Source organism: Fukomys damarensis, unplaced genomic scaffold (genome assembly GCF_012274545.1).
Source record: "Fukomys damarensis isolate Sample0158 unplaced genomic scaffold, DMR_v1.0_HiC HiC_scaffold_33, whole genome shotgun sequence".
NCBI lineage: Eukaryota > Metazoa > Chordata > Mammalia > Rodentia > Bathyergidae > Fukomys > Fukomys damarensis.
In genome coordinates, this window is record NW_022900945.1 from 45,196,177 (window position 1) to 45,218,204 (window position 22,028).

Consider the following 22,028-nt stretch of genomic DNA (forward strand, 5'->3'; position numbering starts at 1 on the left):
GGCAGGAGGACCCCCCCCCCAGGCACACCTCACTTCTACGTAGCTGAAGCCCTCAATCTAAAATAAAGGTTCACCGGAATCCTCGTTCGTACGCTTACTTCGAAAGCAGAATAATCTGGGGCCGTTAAATAGCTCAGGTAGTTCTTGGTGGGTCGGTATCTGCGAGTTTCCTCCTCTACCAGCGCCGCAGCCTAAGAACGAGACAAAGGGCCGTGGCAGCGGCAGCAAATACCGAACGGTGCCTCCTCGGTACCGGAGGATCGAGCACTGTCAGCTACAGACACCCGGCACTCACCGCTTCCCGCACTCCTGGCGCCTCATAGCCTTGATCAAAGTACGGAAGCGCATCCACTACCACCTCTCCGGCCACCAAGCCCGTGCCCGCCATGGTACAGAACGTTGTCCGTCTGCGTTTAGAGTCTGAACAGGATCCGTCCCCCTTAAAACACGTCGGCGCCCGACAGTGACGTATCACGTCGCGCGGCGACTTTGGCGCATGCTCAGTTGCTAGTTTGTAGCAACTAGTTTGTAGCGCTGTCTTGGCGGCTAGGAATCACCGGTTTTGTTTTGGGCTGACGCGAAGTCCCAGAGTCCGCCCAAGGCCCCATCTTCCTTTCTTTGGCCAAGCCCTTTTTTTTTGTGTGTGTGTGTGTGCCCTGCGTATGGCGGCAATCAGGTGTAACTGGGATTTTCCCGTCTTCGCCAATAGATGGACACCTGGGAAAGGCCTTTTTTAAGCTTGGGGAAGAAAACTGTTTGCAAGATATGTCAGGAATAGCCGGGCAGGGTGGGGGCACATCTGTAATCGCAGCACTTGGGACGCTCAGGCAGGAGGATCGCCGCGAGTTCGAGGCCAGCCTGGAATGTATTAGTGAATTCAAGGCCAGAATGAGCTACATAGCCACCTCTTCCTCCACCAGTGCCTCCTCTCCCCTATTGTGCCAAGTTTCGCTCATTTTCTTGCTGTATCCCTATTACACTCACTCAGTGCCCTGAAAATTTTTCTCCTGGGTAAAAAATTACATTAGAATTGCGAAGCTTTAACGTCTTCCTAACAAAAAGAATCCGAACCGCCCTGAAAGGTGAGATTGATAACTGTCTGCACCACCCCTCACCTTTAAAAGCCTTGACATTTTGTTTTTAGGGAGTCTAGAAAAGTCAGTGACTTTGCCTTTAGGACTTAATAGTTAGTATTAGCTCTCTTCCTTGCCTCCCAACCATTCGAGCTGCTGCAGTGCAACGTTTTCTACTGGCTCCCAGACTAAGTAGCTTCTCTTCTAAGAAAAAAAAATCGTCGGGAATACTCTGACCGTGTCCAGTCGATCTAGGCTTTCTGCTGAGAGCCTGGAAATGCTGGCCAGTTACTAAACCTGTTCAAGATGGATTCAGATTATCTTTCTGATTTACCAGTAGGTAAATGTGCTACCTTTATATACATTTAAGTGACAAAAATGATCTTTACATCTTAAGTAATTTATTTCAAATTTTCCGAGATCTGAGATTTTCATGACTTTATTATCTAAACATTTTATACAATTTCTGAACAGTTCTTTTTCAAACATATTCAGAATCCACAATACTTTACAAAAATCAAAACACAACAGACTTAAGGAAGCGGCTTTGCGCAGAGAGAATGATATATCACACTCTCACCCCTGCAGAGGGATAGCCAGGATCCCTCAGTCAACCCTCCTGTCCGATTTTATAAACCCTGAATCACTAATTGTTCCGTCAAGGCTGGAGTAAGAGACCAAATGGGGGAGATGTTTGACAGACAGATGCCCCACTGGGGTAAGCTGCTTAATCAACGTTTTAAAAGACATAGACCCAGTTCTGGTCCCCGGACCCACATCTGTAGGAACTATTTTACACAGCACCAGTTTTAATTGGTGTCTGCTTCAGATTCATTTAAGCACCTTCGATGGGCTTTTATTGACAATACTATACAAGTAAAAAATTTGTGTTATCAATACAATTTACAAGGTTTTATAAATTTGAGTATTTTCTATGCCAGTTAAAACCATGAACAAAGGCTAAAGCTGACATTTCCTATAACATTTATCAACGAATATCCCATCACTGACAAACCCCTCTTTATCACTACTGCTGCTTTAGATATTAAAGATCTGGGTGATTATGTGGTATATGCTCAGGAAATGTTCATATTCTGAGTCACATTTAATTAGAGCAAAAGCCCAACAGTGGTAATCTCGCAGTGGGTTGGGTGAGGTGATGCACACCTGTAATCCTAGCAATCTGGGAGGCTGAGGCAGGAGGATCAAAAGTTGGAGCCCAGGCTGGGCAATTTAGTGAGACCCTCAGAATAAAAAGGTTCTGGTGATGTAGCTCAGTGCAAAGGCCGTGGGTCCGGTCCTCAGTACAAGAAAAGCCTCACACTGGGAGTGTAATTGTGTGGTATAGCATTTGCCTTGCATGTGTGAAAACCTGGATTCTACTCCCAGCACACCCAAAAGGTGGGGAGGCCTCATGTAGGTGCCTATAATTTAAAGTCCTTTATCCTCAAAGCTGAGAGGTGGCTCTGGAACACTTAACAGAAAATCTTTCAAATAGCTGCACTCCTACAGAGCTTATATTTTTACCTCCAAACAAATTTTTGTGTTCATAAAATAAGTCTTTGCTTTACTTCTGTCTGAATTATATAACTAAGTTAGTCTCAAAATAGTTTCTTCATCAGTAAAATGGAGATTCACATATCTATCTCATAGAGTTGAATTAAGGCTTGAATAAAATGACATATATACATATCCTAACCACAATGCATGCCAAATGGTGGACACATACAAAAAAGGTAGTTCCCGTGCCCTTGATATTTTCGTATTAGCTGTAATATGCAACATGTAATGCTGATGTTAGGGATAAGCTTCTCAAGTGTCATACATTGTGAGGGAGCTGCAACATGTCTACTTTTATAAATATTGGATAACAAGGGCTTCCACAGAGAGGTTCCCCTTGATAGAATATTAGATTAAAAACGGTAAATGGTGAATATGTTTCAGTTTGCAACCTCAAACAATCCATGGCTTTACCAACATTTTTACTTTTTTTTTTTTTTTGTGGTACCAGGGATCAAACTTGACACCCTGCACTTGCAAGGCAGGCAGCAGCACCACTGAGCTAAATCCCTGGCCCCACTTTTACTTTATTTTGAGACAAGGTCTCACTCTGTTGCCCAGGCTGGATTCAGAATTCACGATTCTTCTAATTCAGCCTCCCAAGTAGCTGGAACTACAGGTATGTGCCAGAGCGTCCAGCTTTAAACCCATGGGTTTAAAGCTGCCACGGTATTTCAGTGAGGAGAATTATGTGTGTAAGGCTAATCTTTGCCATTTCAATCGTATCTGTAGTATACCAAACTCAGCCTTTCTTTTGTTAGACTTATCTTTAAGCTTTTTATTTTTTAAAAAAAATCAATAAGTCTTTTCCTTGTAAAGACAATGGCCTTCACAGACTAAACATATAACACAGATAATGAGCCCATGCAAACAGAAAAGGCCACTGTAAAAAACACGTTGGCGGCAGTAGAGAGCATCAGTTCCAGTTACATCCAATAATTCTCCAGTGATTGTGCAGCAGAAACAGGAAGTCTTTCTCTGAGAACTTAACCTGCTCCTTAACCTTTTAAAATTAAGAAAATTTTGCAGAATACTTCAAAGGCATCAGAGGAACATTTTCTTTGGCACTTTTCACTCTATTTAAGATGGAGACAAAGATTCATTTCTTCTGCAGAAATTTCATTTTACTTCCTAAAAGGAGAAAAAGGTAGAGTGAATTCTCCATTTATTTTCATTAACTGTATATTATTTGAGGCAAGGGTTAACACCTAGTCATTTAGAACAGCCCAAGAGCTAAGCTACCATTTCAAATTCCCCAAAGACACATGTGTGAAAGGTTTGGTCTTTTTTGTTTGTTTTTTGGTACCAGGAAATGAAATCGGGACCTTGCACTTGTGAGGCAGGCAGTGGAACCACTGAGCTAAATCCCCGGCCCTGGGTTTGGTCTTTAGCCTGGCACTACTGGGGAGTTTGGAACCTCTAAGAGGTGGGGCCTACTGCAAGAAACTGGCTGTGTTGAGGGGTTGTACCCCCGCCAGGAATTCTGTGATGCTGGTCTTCCTGTCTCTTTGCTTCTGAGCTGCTATAAAGTGAGTGGCTTCCTCTCCCACACAGTCCTGCCATGAGAAACCCCCTCGCCTCACCATGTGCTCACAAGCAATGGGGTCTAAACAGCTATGGAACAAAACTTCTAAAATTAGGAGCCAAAAGAAACCTTTCCTCTTTTGGGGGGTGGGGGTCACTGGTAGTAGCGGTGTTGAGCGCAGGGCCTTTGCACTGAACTACATCCTTGGCCCATTTTTAGTTTTTGAGACAGGGTCTTGCTAATTTGCCCAGACTGGGCTTTAACTTACAATCTTTCTGCCTCAGCCTCCCAGGATGCTGAGATTACAAGTATGCACCACTATACCCAGCTTTTTTTCTCTTTTTAAATTGATTATCTCAGGTATTTTCTTACCATAATGAAAAGCTGACATATCAAAGGTAGCAGCTAATGTGTTCAGCCACCAAAACACCCAAGTGTCTTAATTGTAGAGGTAGAAAATAAGCCAGTATAATCTAATCCAGTGGCTTTCAATCCTGATTACAGGTTAAAATGACCTAACTTATTCCCTGAGAATTTATGGAGTACAAGAAGCATAGTTTGTCCATGGTTTCTCAGACAGTTAAAGACAGGACTTATTTAGGGGCATATATTTTATATATTATGATTTTTTTTTGGTACCAGGAATCCAACTCAGGACCTTGTGCTTGCCAGGCAGGCACAATGCCACTGAGCTACATCCCCGGCCCTGGGGCATATATTTTAAAGACTAGCATAAATACCATAGAATATAGGTTCTCCGTTATTTTGCACTATCCATAATACTGTTCTATCATACTGAATAAGCATAACTGAAAGGTTATAAACAACTGCAAAATTAAAGACTTGTACGATATCTTCTTTTGTCTCAGTTCCTATAAACAGCTGTTTCTAATCGAGTTCATAGGTAGGCTTGGATTGTGAGTCCACAAACACCCTAAAATTATACACAAAATTTGTTTGTCATAAGTGCCTTTTTCTGGGAAAAGGGTTTTTATGAGGTTCTCCAAGGCTTATAAACCTAGAAAAGAAAAAAATGGTATGATTATTAATGGAAATATACCATAAAGTGATATTTCCAAGAGCTTAATCTCAGGGAAGCATTCTCCATAACCATGCTGATGGAGAACCCTAATCTCAGATTTTTTTCTCGAAAATGTTGTGGAACAAGATCATGATTTCTGGTCAGCCTACTTGAGTTTACAGTGCTGTCTGATTACAAAGCCTTTGAGATGAAGCTTGGTTACTGCAAAGCTTTTTTTCAGCCACATTTAACTAACAGGAGAACACAGCAACTCACCAAGACTCCGCAAAATTCTATTCACCCCACTAGGCTCAGACTCGGGAATTGTTTCCAAATATTGGAGAGCCCGAACCTCAAACAAACCTAGGAAAAAAATTCATGTTGGTGAAACTGTTGCACACACAAGAATGGAACCTAAATAAAATTCTGCTCTCACTACCAGTATGTTATTTCTATGGCTAAAACATTATTGTAAAATAAATAATTCCCATTAGATTTTTGAGCCCTTGTAACTTTACAGTGATTTTGTTTGTTTTGTTTTGTTTTTATATTATATTCAAACCTTTCAAATACTCATCAAGTAAAGAGGGAGAACTCTATATAGAAACTAACCTTTAACTCCACTTTTCCGAAGCTCCCGGTCCTGGATGAATCCTGCAAACATCTGAGTCTCCATGAAAAGATCAAGGAAGTGGCGGATACTTCGCGAGGTATGGGACTTACGAAATGGCTCCCTTTGGAACACACGCTCCCCTCGCTCCGTGACAGTCACGTTCAAAGAATAATGTCCCACCAGCTCCACAAAAAACCTCACAAATGCTTCAGACACCAGAGAATTGAGTGTAACATCTGCTGCAAAATGAAAGCAAGAAGTAAAACAGAAAAATCCTCCAAGTTTTGCATATCTGAAAACACTGGCTCTGGTTACCAAAGTCAGACCTAAGAAGCCAACAGATTAAAGGACTGAAAATAGATCCAGGAATGCTCATTCTGTTTTTCTACATGGCCCCTGAACTACAAAAAGAAAACAGTTATCCTGGCCTGCATTTTCTTCCCACACATACTCTTATTACACCTTATAGGCTGGCTCACATAGCTTTGATTTCATTGTATCTGCTCTGTCCAAGGCCACTAGTGAGAATCCCCCAAATTTAATATGCTTTTCTATTTTTACCCTTCTTTAAACTTTATGCTGCATTTGTGCTCAACTCCTCTTTCCTCTCAACTCCATTCACTTCGTGTTCTTCTGACTGCCTGATTCCTACCTTTATTTATGACCAAGCATTTGTTTTTCTCTTCACTGTTCATCTTCTTGAGCATGGACTTCAGACTACTTCTCTTCAACATTCTGTCTCCTAAAGAGCTAACTAACCCCGAGATAGAGAGGTACGTTGGTCATTACCAATCTTAAATGTCCAGTTTCCCTGTTAATTTCTCCATCCCACATTACATCATGATTATACCATAAAATAAGAATTTATTGGGTACCTAAGACATGTCTGGCACTACAGTCAGTGTGTTTACAAATATAATTAATAAACTTATGAGGTAGGTAGGTATTCCTCTTTCAAAGGTAAGGAAACAGGCCTCAAATGGTCAAAGCCTAGTGACTGAGATGCTGGACTGTTAACAACTGACTTGATACCATATACTATAATATGTGCTTTCCAGGTCCCAGGCTAAAATTTCAATTTCAGATTCAACTCAGACTCCTCCTTTTTCTTCCCTCTCCACAGTACTTTTCCCCCTTCAGCATATCTCTGGCACTTTTCCATGGTCTCTACCCTGGACTGGGAATTAGTGACTTAAGTTTAGTCAGAGTTTTCCCATAACAGTGTATGATAGGAGACCCCTCACATTACCTCCCTTGGTCTATCCATATCTGTGTTGTGAAGGAAGCTGACTAGGTGACTTCTAAGGTCTCTTCCCGATTACAGTTTGATTTCTAGTCTAAGTTTTTGTTATGTAAGACTTCTCAACTCTTTCTGCAGCTGAGAACACACATTTTCTTCTAAGTTCCTTTTCTTTTTAAAATTGTGGGTTTCTTTTCTATTCTTTGTTTTTATTTTAATGTATGCACTTTATGAATTCTTTTACATGTATGAGTATTTGGGTGAAATGAACAGAACCCTTGGAAACAGAACATTACTTGTCCCGAAGCTCCGTTACTCCTCTACTCTCCAAGGTGACTGTCATTTGGAATTTCGTACTTGGTATTCCCTGCTTAACAGTACAGTTTCACTACACGTGTATCTAACCCTAAAACACAGTGAAACACAGTGTTGTTCGTTTGTCTTTGAACATTTATGTAAAACTTCATATTTAACTTATTGTTTCATTCAATGTTTGCAGCATTCATTTTTTTTTCCCCCCAGTACCTGAGATCAAACTCAGGACCTTGCACTTCCAGGCAGGTGAGGTGCCACTGAGCCACATCCCTGGCTCCAACATTCATTTTCTTTTTCTTTTCTTTTCTTTTCTTTTGTTTGTTTTTTTGAGACAGGGTCTCACTATGCAGTTGAGACTGACCTGGAACTCACTATGTAGCCCAGGCTGGTCTCGAACTCACAGTGATCCTCCTGCCTCAGCCTCCTGAGTGCTGGGATTACAGGCGTGTGCCACCACGCCCAGCTTCAACATTCATTTTCATGTTACTGTTTCCTACCAATAGACATTTAGATTGTTTTTAAGTTTTTGTTATCACAAAAAATGACCCTATGAGCATTATTGTACTTATTTCTGAGTGATCATGTGCAATGGATTTTCTAGGGTATACAGCTAAAATCTGAATCGCTAGGTTATGGGATACCTAATACCTTTAACTTTACTAGGTAATGCCAACTCGTTTTTCCAAAGTGACTGAATGAATTTATACATCCTCATCACTAGAGATTGGCAAACTTAAATTTTTGCCTATGTGATAGGTATAAAAATGGTATAGCATTTTTATGGTTTTAATGATTTTAATGAGGTTTTATATCTTTTCATATGTTGCTGCATCTTTCATGTTTCCTCTTTTTTTGTGCTGGGAACTGAACCCAGGGCCTTGTGCATGCTAGCAATGTGGTCTTCCAAAGAGCTACATCTCCAGGCCCATGTTTCTCCTTCTAGGCTTGTTTGTTCATATCTTCCTCTCATTTTTTCTAGGGTTGCTCATCTTTTTATTGATTTGTAGTTTTTTTTTTAAGACGGAGAGATTTAACTTAGCTGATATGGTTGGTAGTTTTTTTAAAAAAAATTTGCCTGGCATGGTGGTGCACACCTGTAATCCCGGCACTGTGGCAACTGAGGAAAAAGATCATTGTGAGTTAGGTCAGCCTGGGCTACACAGTGAGTTCAAGACCAGCCTGCAATACATAGCAAGACCTTGCCTCAGGAAAAAAAATAATAAATTCTAAGCATTTCCTTTGTTATTATATTTGTTAAGAATTCCTCACCTGTGTCATAGTTTTTTGTTTGTTTAATTTCTTCTCCACGGTGTCCCTTGATGAAAACAAATTTTAAAGATTTAATATAGTCTTGGAAAGCTGAGACAGGAGGATTTTAAGCTCAAGGCTAGCCTAGCCTATAGAAGAGTTCAAGGCTGGCTTGAGCTATATAGAGAGACCCTATCTCAAAACAAAACAAAGATTGATCTTTTCCTTTACAGCCTGTGCTCTTGTGCTGTATTTTTAAGAGCTGTCATTGTTTTAAGTACATAAAACTTAATTCTATTTAAAAAATATTTTAAAGCTTTGATTTTAACAGTTAAGTATTTAAATTTACTAGAATTAATTTTAGGTATAGTGTGATGTGTAGATCTATATTAATTTCTTTTCAAATGGAAGACCAGCTGTCACTGTCACTTATTGAGCATGACATCCTTTTTCCACTGATACGCAAACGACACAGACACGTCTGGTTTCCTTGTGCGTGTGCACTCTATTTTCTCTAAAGCCTAACTATCTTAATTACTATGTTTTTATCAGAAGTCTTGATGTGTAGTAGCACAAACACTTCAGTTTATTCATTTTCAAGGATGTCTTAGCTATTCTTGGCTCAGAATGGTTGTATTACTACTTAAAATTTATAATCAGCTGCCTGGTATTCCAGCTGTCTGTTTTTCTGGGTTTGTGTTTGTTCGTTTCAGTCTTTCTATGTAGTTCAGGATGACCTTGAGCTCGTTCAGTAGCCCAGGCTGGCCTCAAACTCAAGCCGACTCTCCTTCCTCAGAGCCCAGGTACTTGGATCATAGATGTGCACCAGTATGCCTGGCCCTGCAGTTGTCTCACGAATCTTCTACAATCTCGTGTTCTTCTTACCATTCCACCAAACCTGCTATTGTCAGGACCCCTAAACCCATCCTAATGTCAGATTTTACTGATCAATTTTAATCCTCATTTTACTTGACCTCTTTGCAATTTTGGGAATGACTGTTTCCTCTTTCTTTCATGGAATATTTTCTTAACTCAGCTTCTGTGATATTATACCTTGGGTTTTTTTTTCAAATGTCTTTTCCCCATACTCCTCTGGTTTTACATTCTCTGCCCCTGACCCTCTCCTGATTTTTCTCTAGCTGCTTCTCTTAAGTCTCCTTTGCTACATTCTTCTGTTTTTCCCGACCTCCACATGTTGGAAATCTAACCATATCATCCTCAATCAATCCAGGGCCCAACCCTTAAATCTTTGTTATTCTCTATCTGTACCTTCTATCAGATCATCTCATCTGGTCCCTCAACTTCAAACTAGCAGTTTCTAAATGTGTAATGCTGGCCCAAATCTTTCCTCTGAATTCGAAATGTACATATATAAATGCCTACTTAACATCTCTAGTTGGATGTCTGCAAAGTATTGGATGTCCAAGTAGTGTCTCAAACTTAATGGCCAAAACTAAACTTTTTATTACTACTCTAAATCTGCTCCTTCCCAACTGTGCCCCATCATAAATAGCATTAGTTTTCTCATCTGTGGAGATTAAATAACAATACCTACTTCAAAGGATATTACAAAGATGAAATAAAATGTATGCTAAATGCATAATGTGTGCCCAGTAAACACTAATGGCCCATTTACTCAACAAATACTTATTAAGTAGCTAATAAATATTATTTAAAATGCAGGAGGCAAAGAAAAAAAATGAAGCCATTATTCTCACAGAACTTACACTCTAGTACATCAGAAGGTGATGTGAGCCATGGGCAAGGTGAAACTAGGAGAGGAGGTTAGCATGTGCTAGAATGGTTGCAACTTTAAACAGAGCGCTCGGGAGGAATTTGGTGAGGAAGTGATGTGTGAGCAGGGCCTATATGAAGAAAGGACAGTAGTCAGGTGAATATCTAGGGAGATGGCATTCTATAAATGCAGTGCAAAGGCCCCGAAATGAAAGAGACTCTGGCATACTAAAGATCAGCAAGGAAACCGAATTACTTCTATAAAGTTTTCAAGATACAGGCAATCTAATACTACATTTGTACATCCTTAAGCACAGCACAGGTCATTAAATACATATTTATTGTCTTAAAATTAAATCCGTGCACCACTTGTCTCATACCTTGTGAAAAAATCTGCTCCTGAGATAAGATTTCATTTCGTTCTTCTAAAATCTGTATCAAGGCAGCTTGAAGTTTAGGTGGGAGAATTTCATTCTCATCAGATACCTTGAAGGGAAAATATGAGATTTTGTATGAACTCTGATGGAGAAAGTCATAAATATGTCCTAGCTCAGTCCCCACATTTCCACAGGTGATTTTATACATATTTTGGTTGAAGAGTCAGTGTGAGGTTTCCTGCCCTACATGGAGAAGTAGAATCCATGATTTTATATATTTACTTATAAATTTATATTTACATATAAATTACATTTTTTTTTTTTTTTTTGTAAGGGATTGAACTCTGGGTCCTGTACTTGTGGGGCTTATAAATTTCATTTTTTTTTTTTTTTTGGTACCAGGGATTGAACTCGGGTGCTTGTGCTTGTGAGGCAGGAGGTGAAACCACTGAGCTAAATCCCTGGCCCTATAAATTACTATTTAAAAAATAACGAATGTACCTTATAAAGTTTTCTGGCACTTTTCTATTAGCAATCTCTTGGAAATAAATCTTATTCTATGTGTTCCAGATCATTCCCAAATAAATAGCATTTCAAATGTGGTGGGGGGAAAAATGTAACAAGTTAGCTTATTTTGAAGACAATGTCCTAAGAAACAAACTATCTGACTTTCTTTCTTGCTCTCTCTACCCTTTCTTTCCTTTGTATGTTTTATTTATTTATTGTGGGGTTTTTTTTGTTTGTTTGTTTTTGAGACAGGGTCTTGCTTTGTAGTTCAGGCTTGCCTCAAACTCGATTCTCTTGTCTCTGCCTTGAGAATGCTGGGATTACAGGTGAACACCACCCCGCACAGCTTTTTGTTTGTTTTGTTTTTTTTTTAGGGGGGTACTGGGGATCAAACTTGGGTCCTGTACCTGCAAGGCAGGTGGCAGAACCACTGAGCTAAATCCCCAAACCTTAGTTTGTTTTTTGAGACAGGGTCTTGCTATTCCAGGCTGGCCTGAACTCCCCATGTAGCCCAGGCTGGTTTTGAACTCACAGTCCTCCTGCCTGAGCCACCCACTGCTAGGATTACAGGCAAGTGCCACCAATTCTGGTTTCTTACTCTTTTCATACTGTATTTCAGGGCTTACAAATCTATATACAGTTTATAATCAGGGATGCTCTGAGAAGGATTTACTAACTTCTTTTCTACTTTAATACCCAGGAGAAATGACTGCTTCTTTTTTGCTCATATTCCATTGCATTTTAATTTCTATTCTAAAACTTTCTATGTATATGCCCATCCCTCGAGTCTACAAGATACTCAAGTACTATAAGAGTGCTCAAATTGTGTCTTACTCATCTTAGATTCTGATTACCTAATAGAATATATCTGGAAGTAATCAGTATGAATGCTGTCTCTTTTCTCCTTTTTTTGGTGGTACTGGGGATAAAACCCAGGGTCTCACACATGACAAGCAAGTGCTCTACCCACTAAGTTACATCCCCAGTCCAATAAATGCTTGTGTGTGTGTGTGTGTGTGTGTGTGTGTGTGTGTGTGTGTGGTGGGGTGTGAGGGGAGAAGGGACAGGGTCTTGCTGCGTAGGTAGTACAGGCTGGTCGTAGCCCAGGTTGGCCTTGACTCACAGAGATCCTCCTACCTCAGCCTCCCAAGTGCTGGGATTACATGTGTGTACCACCATGCCCAGCTAATACTTTTAAATTTTAATTAAACTAGAGGCTTATGTGTTAACTCATCTAGAGTTGAAAGGATGATTACTTCTTTTGAGGATGACATTTACTCTATTTCCTCTTCCTTCTTTGGGATGAACAGCTACTAACCAAGCCAAAATTTTTCAGGAAAATCTTGTATGATTGGCCACAGCGTCAATGCAAGTATGGGTAGGAACTGAAATTCTTGCCTGAGTCATCTTCTCTAAGTACTTTCACATATTTTTCATTCAAGAATCTACAGAGAAATATAAAAGCCAAACATTATGTAAGTACTTCCTTTGTCACTCACCTCCTGTAAGAACTTGTCAGCACAGAGATCAACTATCAGCACCTGTGGAATAAAGGAACCAGGCAAGTTCAACTGGAGACGTTCACAAATACCTCGAGCCCTGCCAGGCCAGAATGGGTGTTCTGAGGCTTTCAGGCAATAGAAAGAGTTTCGAATAAAATTAACTCAAAGTTGTAGCTCGTTTAAAAGTTAACCCATCAAAACAAAAACAACAAGTAAGGTTACTGCAGCAGAGTAGTGGTGGAAGAACGGTCTTTTCAATAAGTGGTACCGGTTATAGGTGGCCAACCATAAAAGAGAAAGAAACAAAGAAACAAAGAACCTCTAACTCACATTGTACACAAAAATAAAGTACTAGGTGGATTCAGAACCAAAAGTTAGAGGCAAAATAATTAAGAAGATATTGTAGGAGAATAGCTTCATTAAATTAATATTAAAATCCTTAAACAACACTAGCCTTACAATTTTAACCACACTAAAATCTAAAACTTTAGCTGGATGCAGTGGAGTGTTCCTGTAATCCCAGCTACTTGGGAAGGAGAGTTAATAGGAACTCAATGTTATGGCAAGCCTAGGCAACTGTTTTTTCTATTTTGAGGTAAGGTCTTGCTAAGTGTCCCAGGCTGGGCTTGAACTTGTGTGGTCCTCCTGCCTGATTCTCCCAAGTGCCTGAGATTATAAGGCATGTGCCATCACGCCTGGCTGACAATTTTTTGGAAACAATTTTAAAAGTTAACTTGGAGTAATTTTTGTGTTTGACTTTAAGAAAAGCTCCCCAAAAGCCTACCTTTCACATTAACACAAGAATGAATCTGTTATTCACTATGGTAAATAAGACAACTTTTAGTTAGGTTTTTTTGTGTGTGTGCTGGGGATTGAACTCAGGACCTTTCACTTGTGCTTGTGAGGCAGGTGGCAGCACCACTGAGCTAAATCCCTGGCCCCTATAAGACATCTTGGGGTTTATGTGTGCTACAGAATTTTTTTCACCTTATTAAAAAGATACCAAAATTATGGAAGCATATTAAGTCATTTTGTTAATTAATAAAATTCTACCACTCTTAAAGGTCACTTCATTTCATTTATCAGCGCTCTTACTCTTTTCCATAGACACCACTTCTTCCCTCTTACCTCCTCAATGGGCAGGTCCTGGAGCTGCGGTAAGGAGCAAGACAGGATTCCGATGAGGAAGGGAGTGGGTGAGCACACGATGTCAATCATGGACGCTGGCAGGACCGGGATGTAGGTGTGCTGCCAAGTGAATGGGTACAGGGTGGCGACCACGGCATGGCCACATTTTGACAGTGTGCTAGCCAGGAGAGAGCAGATGGTGTCACATACGGAGCGACACATCCAGGGTGTTTAGATATTAAAGAATTATATATTGGTGTTGGTCCCTATCCACAGACTCACAACTCCATTAATACTCATTAGTTTTTAACATTTTATTTAAAATTTTAACTTCATTTAACTGAAAAGATTTAATCTCAACCCAGATTCCCCACAATTTATCAGACTAGAAATCAGTAGGCATGTAGAAAATCAAAAACAATTTTTTGGAGATAGTGTCTTCCTATGTTGCCCTGGCTGGTCTTGAACGCCACCGGGGCTCAAGCAATCATCCTGCCTCAGCCTCCTAAGTAGCTGGGAGTACAGGTGCCAACCACTGCACCTGGACGGCGGTAACAATTTTTAACAACAGTTCAAAGTAAAAATGCATTTATAAAGAGAATCCATGAAATACAAAAAAGTAATTGCTACACCCTAATGTAAATGACCGGTTACCATTTGGAATTATTCATGTCACTATACCATTAGGTAATGAGAGACTAATTCTGGATTTTTATAAATATACCTGAACTTTAAAATACTAAGAACAAGTGAAACACCAGTATGAAGTAACATATTTCACTTTTTTTTTTTTTTGGTACCAGGGATTGAACTCAAGACTGCTCTTGCGAGGCAGGTAGCAGCACCACTGAGCTAAATCTTGGGCCCTATTTATTTTTTATATTATTATTTGTGTTGCTAGGGCCTTGTGCAAGCTGGCTACTCTATCACTGAGTTACACCCTCGGCCCTAGTTAACTTATTTCTTTCTTACCTTAGACTGTTGGCAACAAAGATTACCCTCCGCTCCAAAAGGAGAGAGGCGCAGACCCGGACGAGATGGCACACGCTCAGGCACTTAAAAAGGCATTCAAAATCCACATGTTCCAATCGTGAATCTAGTGGTCGGCAGAGTTCAATGGACTGAAATGTAAAAATTTGATTCAGGGGAGCTGGTGTTGGAAAACAACTCTGAAGTCAACACTAGCAGATCCTCTTATTCTTCTACTAGTTATAGTCAAAAAAGGTCTACTACAGAAAGTCTGTAAGGTTACAGGGAGACTGTGAAGCTGCTTACACGAATGTCAAGACGCTGTAGCTTATTTTTTGTACTTACTAGTACTATCCTTTATTGAATCTGACAATATCATATATAATCACCACTTATCACACTGAAATTATTGGTACAGAAGAGCCTAATCTATATAAGTCTTGGATCACGGTTCAACTGACTATAGATGTTTCCTTAGTGCTTTCTGGAAAAAAATACTTCTAGTTTATAGAGAGAGGGAAAGAAACTATGCTGTTCAACTTCTGGTACAAGACCTGCTTTGTAATGGCTATCCAATCTTTTGAAATGAGTAAGTTACCCCATCTCCAGCCCCAGGGAGGTAGCTCTTGACTGTGATGGTACGTCCAGGAGCTGGGAAAGGGGCCTCCATGACACTTCGCATGAATGGGCAAACGAGGGCTGGAGACATTTCTCTTCTCTTCTCTACTTCATCCAGAATCTACACACACAAACATGTTATTTTATTGTGGACTCAGTTCAAAAACATAAAAGAATCCTTTTATAGAAACTGCCAAACTTGGTGTACACACTGAACATAACAGCAATAGGATTTAAAACAGGTAACTTTCAGCCGAGTGTGGTGGTGCATGCCTGTAATCCCAGTGCTCGGGAGGCTGAGGCAGGGGGATTACAGTGTGTTTAAGGCCAGCCTGGGCTACGTAGTAGGTTCAAGGCCATCCTGAACTACATAGCAAGACCCTATCTCATAAATAAATAAATGTTCATTAGAGCATCATATCTGAAACTGACATTGTAATGTTATTTGTCGGTGCAATTTGGAGTCTAGGAACAACATGAGACAAGATAAGCTTTGGGTTGTATTGTTTTAAAACCGGGAGTTTTAGGAAGCCAAAATGAGCATGATGCAGCAATGGCGGCTGGATAGGAGAGCTGTTTAGCTGTGGTTCTAACCCAACAAGAGGGAACCTTTCCAAAGCAGTATGTTAAAGTCTATTGTCCAGTGAACCCTGAGTAACAAAAATTTCCTTAGAGCTCAGAAAAGAACATCACCTTTTGGAGAGCCCATTCTCACTCAAAATACTTCACTCACCTTTGAAAACAGATTGAAGCAGCCTAGGCGACTCACCATGCAGTACACCTCAGGGAGTTGCTTTCCTTTGCCTTCTGGCTATAAGAAAATATCAACAATCAAGCAAGTTTTTTCGTGATCTGGACTATTAATATTCTTAATAGTATTCTTTCCCTCTCTCTTTCTCTGACATGAGATCTCACTATGTCACCCTGGCTAATCTGGAACTTCTGGGCTCTAGCAATGCTCCTGCCTCTGCATCCACTGCAGCTGTGTCTTAGTTACTTTTCTCTCACTGCTGAGACAAAATATCTGACACCTAAAGTTAAAGGATGAAAAGCTTATTTAGCTCAGTTTGTAGAGGTTCCGTCCACGACTGGCTGGCTTCAAGACAGAGTGGCACATGGCAGAGAGGGGCTTTAACAGGTCTGCCCCTTTTATCTTATCCAGACTACTCAGGGTGGGTAGGACTCACACCCTTAATCCTAGCGCCCTTGAACCTAGCACTACATGGCAAATCAATCCCAGTGTCACACTTTAGATCCAGTCACCTCTGAAAGAGCCCCACCTATAGGCGCCTGAGGCTTAGGGGGAAATCTGAACACAAGCCATAAGAAGCTGGGATTACAAGAGTATTCACTGCACCTGATTCCCTTAGTACAGAGCAGGATCTAAGGCCTTTGTCCTCAAGGAACATTGCAAGATGAGAAAGGTACTAAACATGATAGCATGATTCCAGGTGTAGTAGAGGCACCTACACAAGAAGAAAGCCCTAAAATGGTTAGTACTTCAGTGCCCCCTTGATTGGCTTGTACTCCATTCTTCAAATACTTTCATGCTGATATTCAGCCACTATGTCTCTATTGAAAACAACCAAATAAAATAAATCCCTATTCTTTCTATTCTGGAGCAATTCATGACTAAACTTCACCTTTCTTTTGATATATACAACTAATACACTAGACATTAAGAGTCCCCAAACTCATGTAGAAATAGTGATTCTGAAGTTCCTAGTTTGATTCTATTGTCCCTTGACCAACTCAGTCTGTAGCACAAGTCTGGTGCTTACCAAGAGCTTCTTACAGTAACCAAACCACCGGCTTCCATCTTCACCAGTCAAAACGAAGGAGAAAGTTTCACTGAAAACATAATCAAGTTATTCTGAGATCCAGATAACCATGTTTGGCATTCCTCATGGAATAACTGAAAATATGGTTCAATAGCAGCCATTTTGTGACAAAAGGGGAGGCAATAATATGACATTTATTGCATAAATTGTCACATTCCTCCAAAGGAATGTCCAGGCCTTGAGACTATCTTATTCTCTACTGAGTGAGCAAATTGCTATAGGATAAGCTGTTGCCTTCTTTTACTTTATTTTCTTTTAACAAAGAAATCTGTAACTAGTTGTGATCAATTAGTTGTAAACAACACTAAACTTGGACCAGCCTACTTTCTTATTTATCTACTCAAGCTATCAATTCTATTTTCCTTTTGTTGTGTATCTGATTTAGTCAAACATGCAGGTAAACTATTGATATGACATTGTTCCTTTGCAAATTCTATTTAATTCTGAAAGACCATATACAGTAGTGACAGAAAAAGGTTACTATCTTTAATATATAAAAATGAATAGGGGGGCTGGGGATTTAGCTCAGTGGTGTCACCACTTGACTCGTAAGCACAAGGTCCTGAATTCAATCCCTGGTACCTAAATAAATAAATAGGAAGCCAGGTGTGGTAGCACATGCCTGTAATACCAGCACTCAGGAGGCTGAGGCAGTATTGCCACAAGTTCAAAGCCAGCCAGGGGTACATAACAAGACCTTGTCTCAAAAAAAGAAAAAAAAAACCCCAAATTAATAAAATATCAATTCTTCATTTGAAATATGGGCAAAAGATGTACAAAGATAATTTACAAAAAGAAGATCCAAAGATACCCAAGGAAAAAACTCATTAATAATCAAAGAAACATAAGTCTGAATGATGAGTCCTGTATGTATCTATATATGGCCAAAAATAAAGAACGGAAGGGAATATGCCAAAATACTTACATTGATTATCTCTAAGTAACAAAATTACCAACAATGTCTAGTTTCTGCTTTTTATTTACTCATCTATTTCTAGACTAAAGCATTGATATCAGAAGTAAAGCAGCACGAGTAGCCAGGCCAGTATGAAGTAGCTGCTTGTGTGGTTAGCAGTGGGACCAATAGCAGGAGGACACCAGTGCTGGTGGCCGGGATGGAGAGGTGAGGAGACTAAACCGGTTACAACAGCAGGCAGCTCAGTGCAGAGGCTGGGCAGAGCGTCTCAGACAACCTGAAACTGTCATCAGCATGTGATGTAACTCACTCAATCAAGCTCTTCTGCTTAAGACATTTAATAATACAGGTAGATTTTATTTGTTTGTTTGTTGTTTTGAGACAGGGTCTTGCCATGCCATTGCCCAGGCGGTATCAAACTCACAAGCTCATGCGATTCTCCTGCCTCAGACGCAGGAGTTGCTGGTGCTACAAGCACAGTTTTGAATAAAGCAGTTACCTATTTACAAGCAGTTCAGAGATAGTGATGTTTTATTAAGTAAAAATGGTAGTTTTTAATTACATGATAGAAATTCTTTTTGTTTTTTTGGTACTGGGGATTGAACTCGGGACCTTGTGCTTACAGAGCAGGTGGCAGCTAAACCCCCAGCCCATGAAAGAAATTCCTTAACTCTTCCCTTCTCAATGTACTCACACCTCCCAAACTGAACCTCCTTGCTCTGCACAAGCTCCATCGGGGAACACACAATCTGGGCTGTGGCTTCCTCTACCAACTTGAAGGAGAAACAAGAGGAGGCCATTACTCTGTTTTAACTGTTTCTAGGTCTAGAGTCCCAAAGTCCAAATCTTTTTTTCTTTTTCTGTCCAGTTTGACCCATTTCTTATTTTATGTAAAGTAAAACTATCGAACTGGGAAGCTGAAGAGACTCTCAAAGTCGACACTAAAATTATCCTTTATTTTTCTTTTTTGAGCCCCACTTAGGAAATGTCCTAATTCTGTTTCTTCCTTTCCTTCCACTGCACCCTTGATCTGCCAGTGTTCACATAGCTTCATTCAGGCTCTACTCACTTCTCAAATGCTCTGGTAATATTTTTCAACAAGTAGAAATAATAGAAAGTAGCTCACTTACCTCTTGAGTTCTGAGGTTGGCTGCCAGTCCTCTGAATCCGGAAAACAAAATTTTGGGATAACTTTGAGCCGTTCTTCAGTGTCTTTTGATTGCTTATAGCCATGATCATCCTGAAAAAGATAACACCTCTGCTGACATTACTCCGTGAAAGTGGAGAATAAAAATAAAAGCTGAGCCTGCTCTTGGGATAAAGGGTATATACTAAGCCCAAGCAGATTATCTCTGAACTTTTGTATTGTTTAGCAAAACAGGAAGGCTAAGATTGAAAAATCACGGAAAATGTACTAAGAACAGCTATTGAAACTAAGGAAATCTATTTTTACATAGAAATGGGACCCGTGGAGACACTATAATCTAGGTAAGGGAGACGGTTTAAAATAGTCTCTCGTCTAGAAGCAGCATCTTAATTCAGGATTCACACACTCACAGGAATCCAGTATTTTATGAATTATGGGATATAAATTAAATAAAAATCTTTTTAATATTACTGATAGTAAAAACTTCGCCAGCTCAAGACATTCTCTGATCAATAATCAAGGATGCTTTGAAAAAGGAGATGAATGTTATTTAGAAAAGACACTATTTTTAGAATTCACCCCGCATATAATCATTTCCCTTAGCATACAATCTTTGCTACCTAATTACTAGTTTGCAACTTCCTGTAAATTTTTTAGTATGGAAGACTCTTGTGTAAGTGTGGTATTAAAAGACAGTCTAAATTTAGTTGAACCAAGACATTCAGAAATTAGTATAACCTGTCCTGTATAAAGACAAACACATTAATTATCATATTGCTTTCAGATCATTATAGAATGATCTATCGTTTACTTTCTGAAATAAAAATGTAGCCATTCTGGGTCACTTGGATATTAAGCTCTTAAAAAAAACCAGAAAAGCTCCAAGGGATGGGAAGAAAGAGGGAGAAGGGGAAAGGGATGCAGAAAGAATTAAAATGTATTATGTACATGTACCAACTTCCCGTGATGAATGTATCTCTAGGAACTACAAACATATACTAATAAGAATAAGAATTAAAACCCTAGAGGGGCTGGGGATTTAGCTCAGCGGTTCGGTGGCCTGCCTCACAAGCGCAAGGACCCGAGTTTGACCCCCGGTACCACCAAAAAAAAAAAAAAGAATTAAAACCCTAGAGGGGCTGGGGATTTAGCTCAGCGGTTCGGTGGCCTGCCTCACAAGCGCAAGGACCCGAGTTTGACCCCCGGTACCACCAAAAAAAAAAAAGAATTAAAACCCTAGAGGGGCTGGGGATTTAGCTCAGCGGTTCGGTGGCCTGCCTCACAAGCGCAAGGACCCGAGTTTGACCCCCGGTACCACCAAAAAAAAAAAAGAATTAAAACCCTAGAGGGGCTGGGGATTTAGCTCAGCGGTTCGGTGGCCTGCCTCACAAGCGCAAGGACCCGAGTTTGACCCCCGGTACCACCAAAAAAAAAAAAGAATTAAAACCCTAGAGGGGCTGGGGATTTAGCTCAGCGGTTCGGTGGCCTGCCTCACAAGCGCAAGGACCCGAGTTTGACCCCCGGTACCACCAAAAAAAAAAAAGAATTAAAACCCTAGAGGGGCTGGGGATTTAGCTCAGCGGTTCGGTGGCCTGCCTCACAAGCGCAAGGACCCGAGTTTGACCCCCGGTACCACCAAAAAAAAAAAAGAATTAAAACCCTAGAGGGGCTGGGGATTTAGCTCAGCGGTTCGGTGGCCTGCCTCACAAGCGCAAGGACCCGAGTTTGACCCCCGGTACCACCAAAAAAAAAAAAGAATTAAAACCCTAGAGGGGCTGGGGATTTAGCTCAGCGGTTCGGTGGCCTGCCTCACAAGCGCAAGGACCCGAGTTTGACCCCCGGTACCACCAAAAAAAAAAAAGAATTAAAACCCTAGAGGGGCTGGGGATTTAGCTCAGCGGTTCGGTGGCCTGCCTCACAAGCGCAAGGACCCGAGTTTGACCCCCGGTACCACCAAAAAAAAAAAAAAGAATTAAAACCCTAGAGAAGTAGTATCAGGGCTGGGGGTGTGGCTCAGTGGAAGACTGCTAGGCCAGCACAGGTGAGGCCCTGGGTTTGATCTCCAGAATGTCCCACCAAGGAAGAGCATCTGACACAATTTTAGTGGTAACACTGTCTCTCTATATATTTTTTGAGACGGGGTCTCACTATGTAGTTCAGATTGGCCTCAAACTCAAGGCATTCCTCCTGCCTCAGCCTCCTGAGTGCTGGGATTACAAGTATGTGCCACCATGCCCAGCCCACAGTCTATAATTTTTATGTTATTAAATGATTCACAATCATCTTCATTGAAGGTTTTCTACAATAGCAGCCAAGAGGCTCAATCAGGATCACCCCCCCATCCAACTGATGGATGCCTGAGACACAAAGATGGTAAGTAGTATACTTAGAAACATCTCTGAATCACCACCTCTCAGCTGTGTCCCTACATGGTTGTGAGCTCATTAATTCAAGATTAGCTTTCCCTTCTCCAATTGTAAAATTAATCAAAACCAGGTAAAAAATTAAGCTCCTCTTACAAAACAAGCTCCTTTTATCAAACAATGCTGTAACACTGTACTTTCAGCTACACTGAGAATTTCATGAGAAATTAAATTTGTATATTTATTTACTGAGAAATGTTGACGACACAGAAAAAATGAGAATTCATGCAGAAAGTGTCTTTTAGATTACAGTACAGTTGTATTTCATTAA

At 40.4% G+C, this 22,028-nt stretch overlaps 2 protein-coding genes across 6 annotated transcripts in view; both read right to left on the reverse strand.

Moving 5' to 3' along the window:
• Positions 1-470, reverse strand: part of Bcas2 (BCAS2 pre-mRNA processing factor) — a 9,016-nt gene extending 8,546 nt beyond the window's left edge. For both annotated transcript variants that reach the window (XM_010631231.2, XM_010631232.2), the window contains exons 1-2: positions 296-470; positions 99-191 (exon numbers count right to left, since the gene is read on the reverse strand). In XM_010631231.2, coding sequence (XP_010629533.1) covers positions 99-191; positions 296-388 — 186 coding nt within the window. In that variant the 5' untranslated portion in view covers positions 389-470. The remainder of the gene's footprint in view (positions 1-98; positions 192-295) is intronic.
• Positions 471-3,641: 3,171 nt separating this feature from the next.
• Positions 3,642-22,028, reverse strand: part of Dennd2c (DENN domain containing 2C) — an 87,254-nt gene continuing 68,867 nt past the window's right edge. For 3 of the 4 annotated variants that reach the window (XM_010631234.3, XM_010631236.1, XM_010631235.1), the window contains exons 9-19: positions 19,318-19,427; positions 17,212-17,281; positions 16,164-16,241; positions 15,411-15,551; positions 14,816-14,964; positions 13,844-14,021; positions 12,713-12,754; positions 10,710-10,815; positions 5,792-6,031; positions 5,456-5,542; positions 3,642-3,764 (exon numbers count right to left, since the gene is read on the reverse strand). In XM_010631234.3, coding sequence (XP_010629536.1) covers positions 3,733-3,764; positions 5,456-5,542; positions 5,792-6,031; positions 10,710-10,815; positions 12,713-12,754; positions 13,844-14,021; positions 14,816-14,964; positions 15,411-15,551; positions 16,164-16,241; positions 17,212-17,281; positions 19,318-19,427 — 1,233 coding nt within the window. In that variant the 3' untranslated portion in view covers positions 3,642-3,732. The remainder of the gene's footprint in view (positions 3,765-5,455; positions 5,543-5,791; positions 6,032-10,709; positions 10,816-12,712; positions 12,755-13,843; positions 14,022-14,815; positions 14,965-15,410; positions 15,552-16,163; positions 16,242-17,211; positions 17,282-19,317; positions 19,428-22,028) is intronic. The other variant, XM_019208512.2, reaches the window with a different exon arrangement.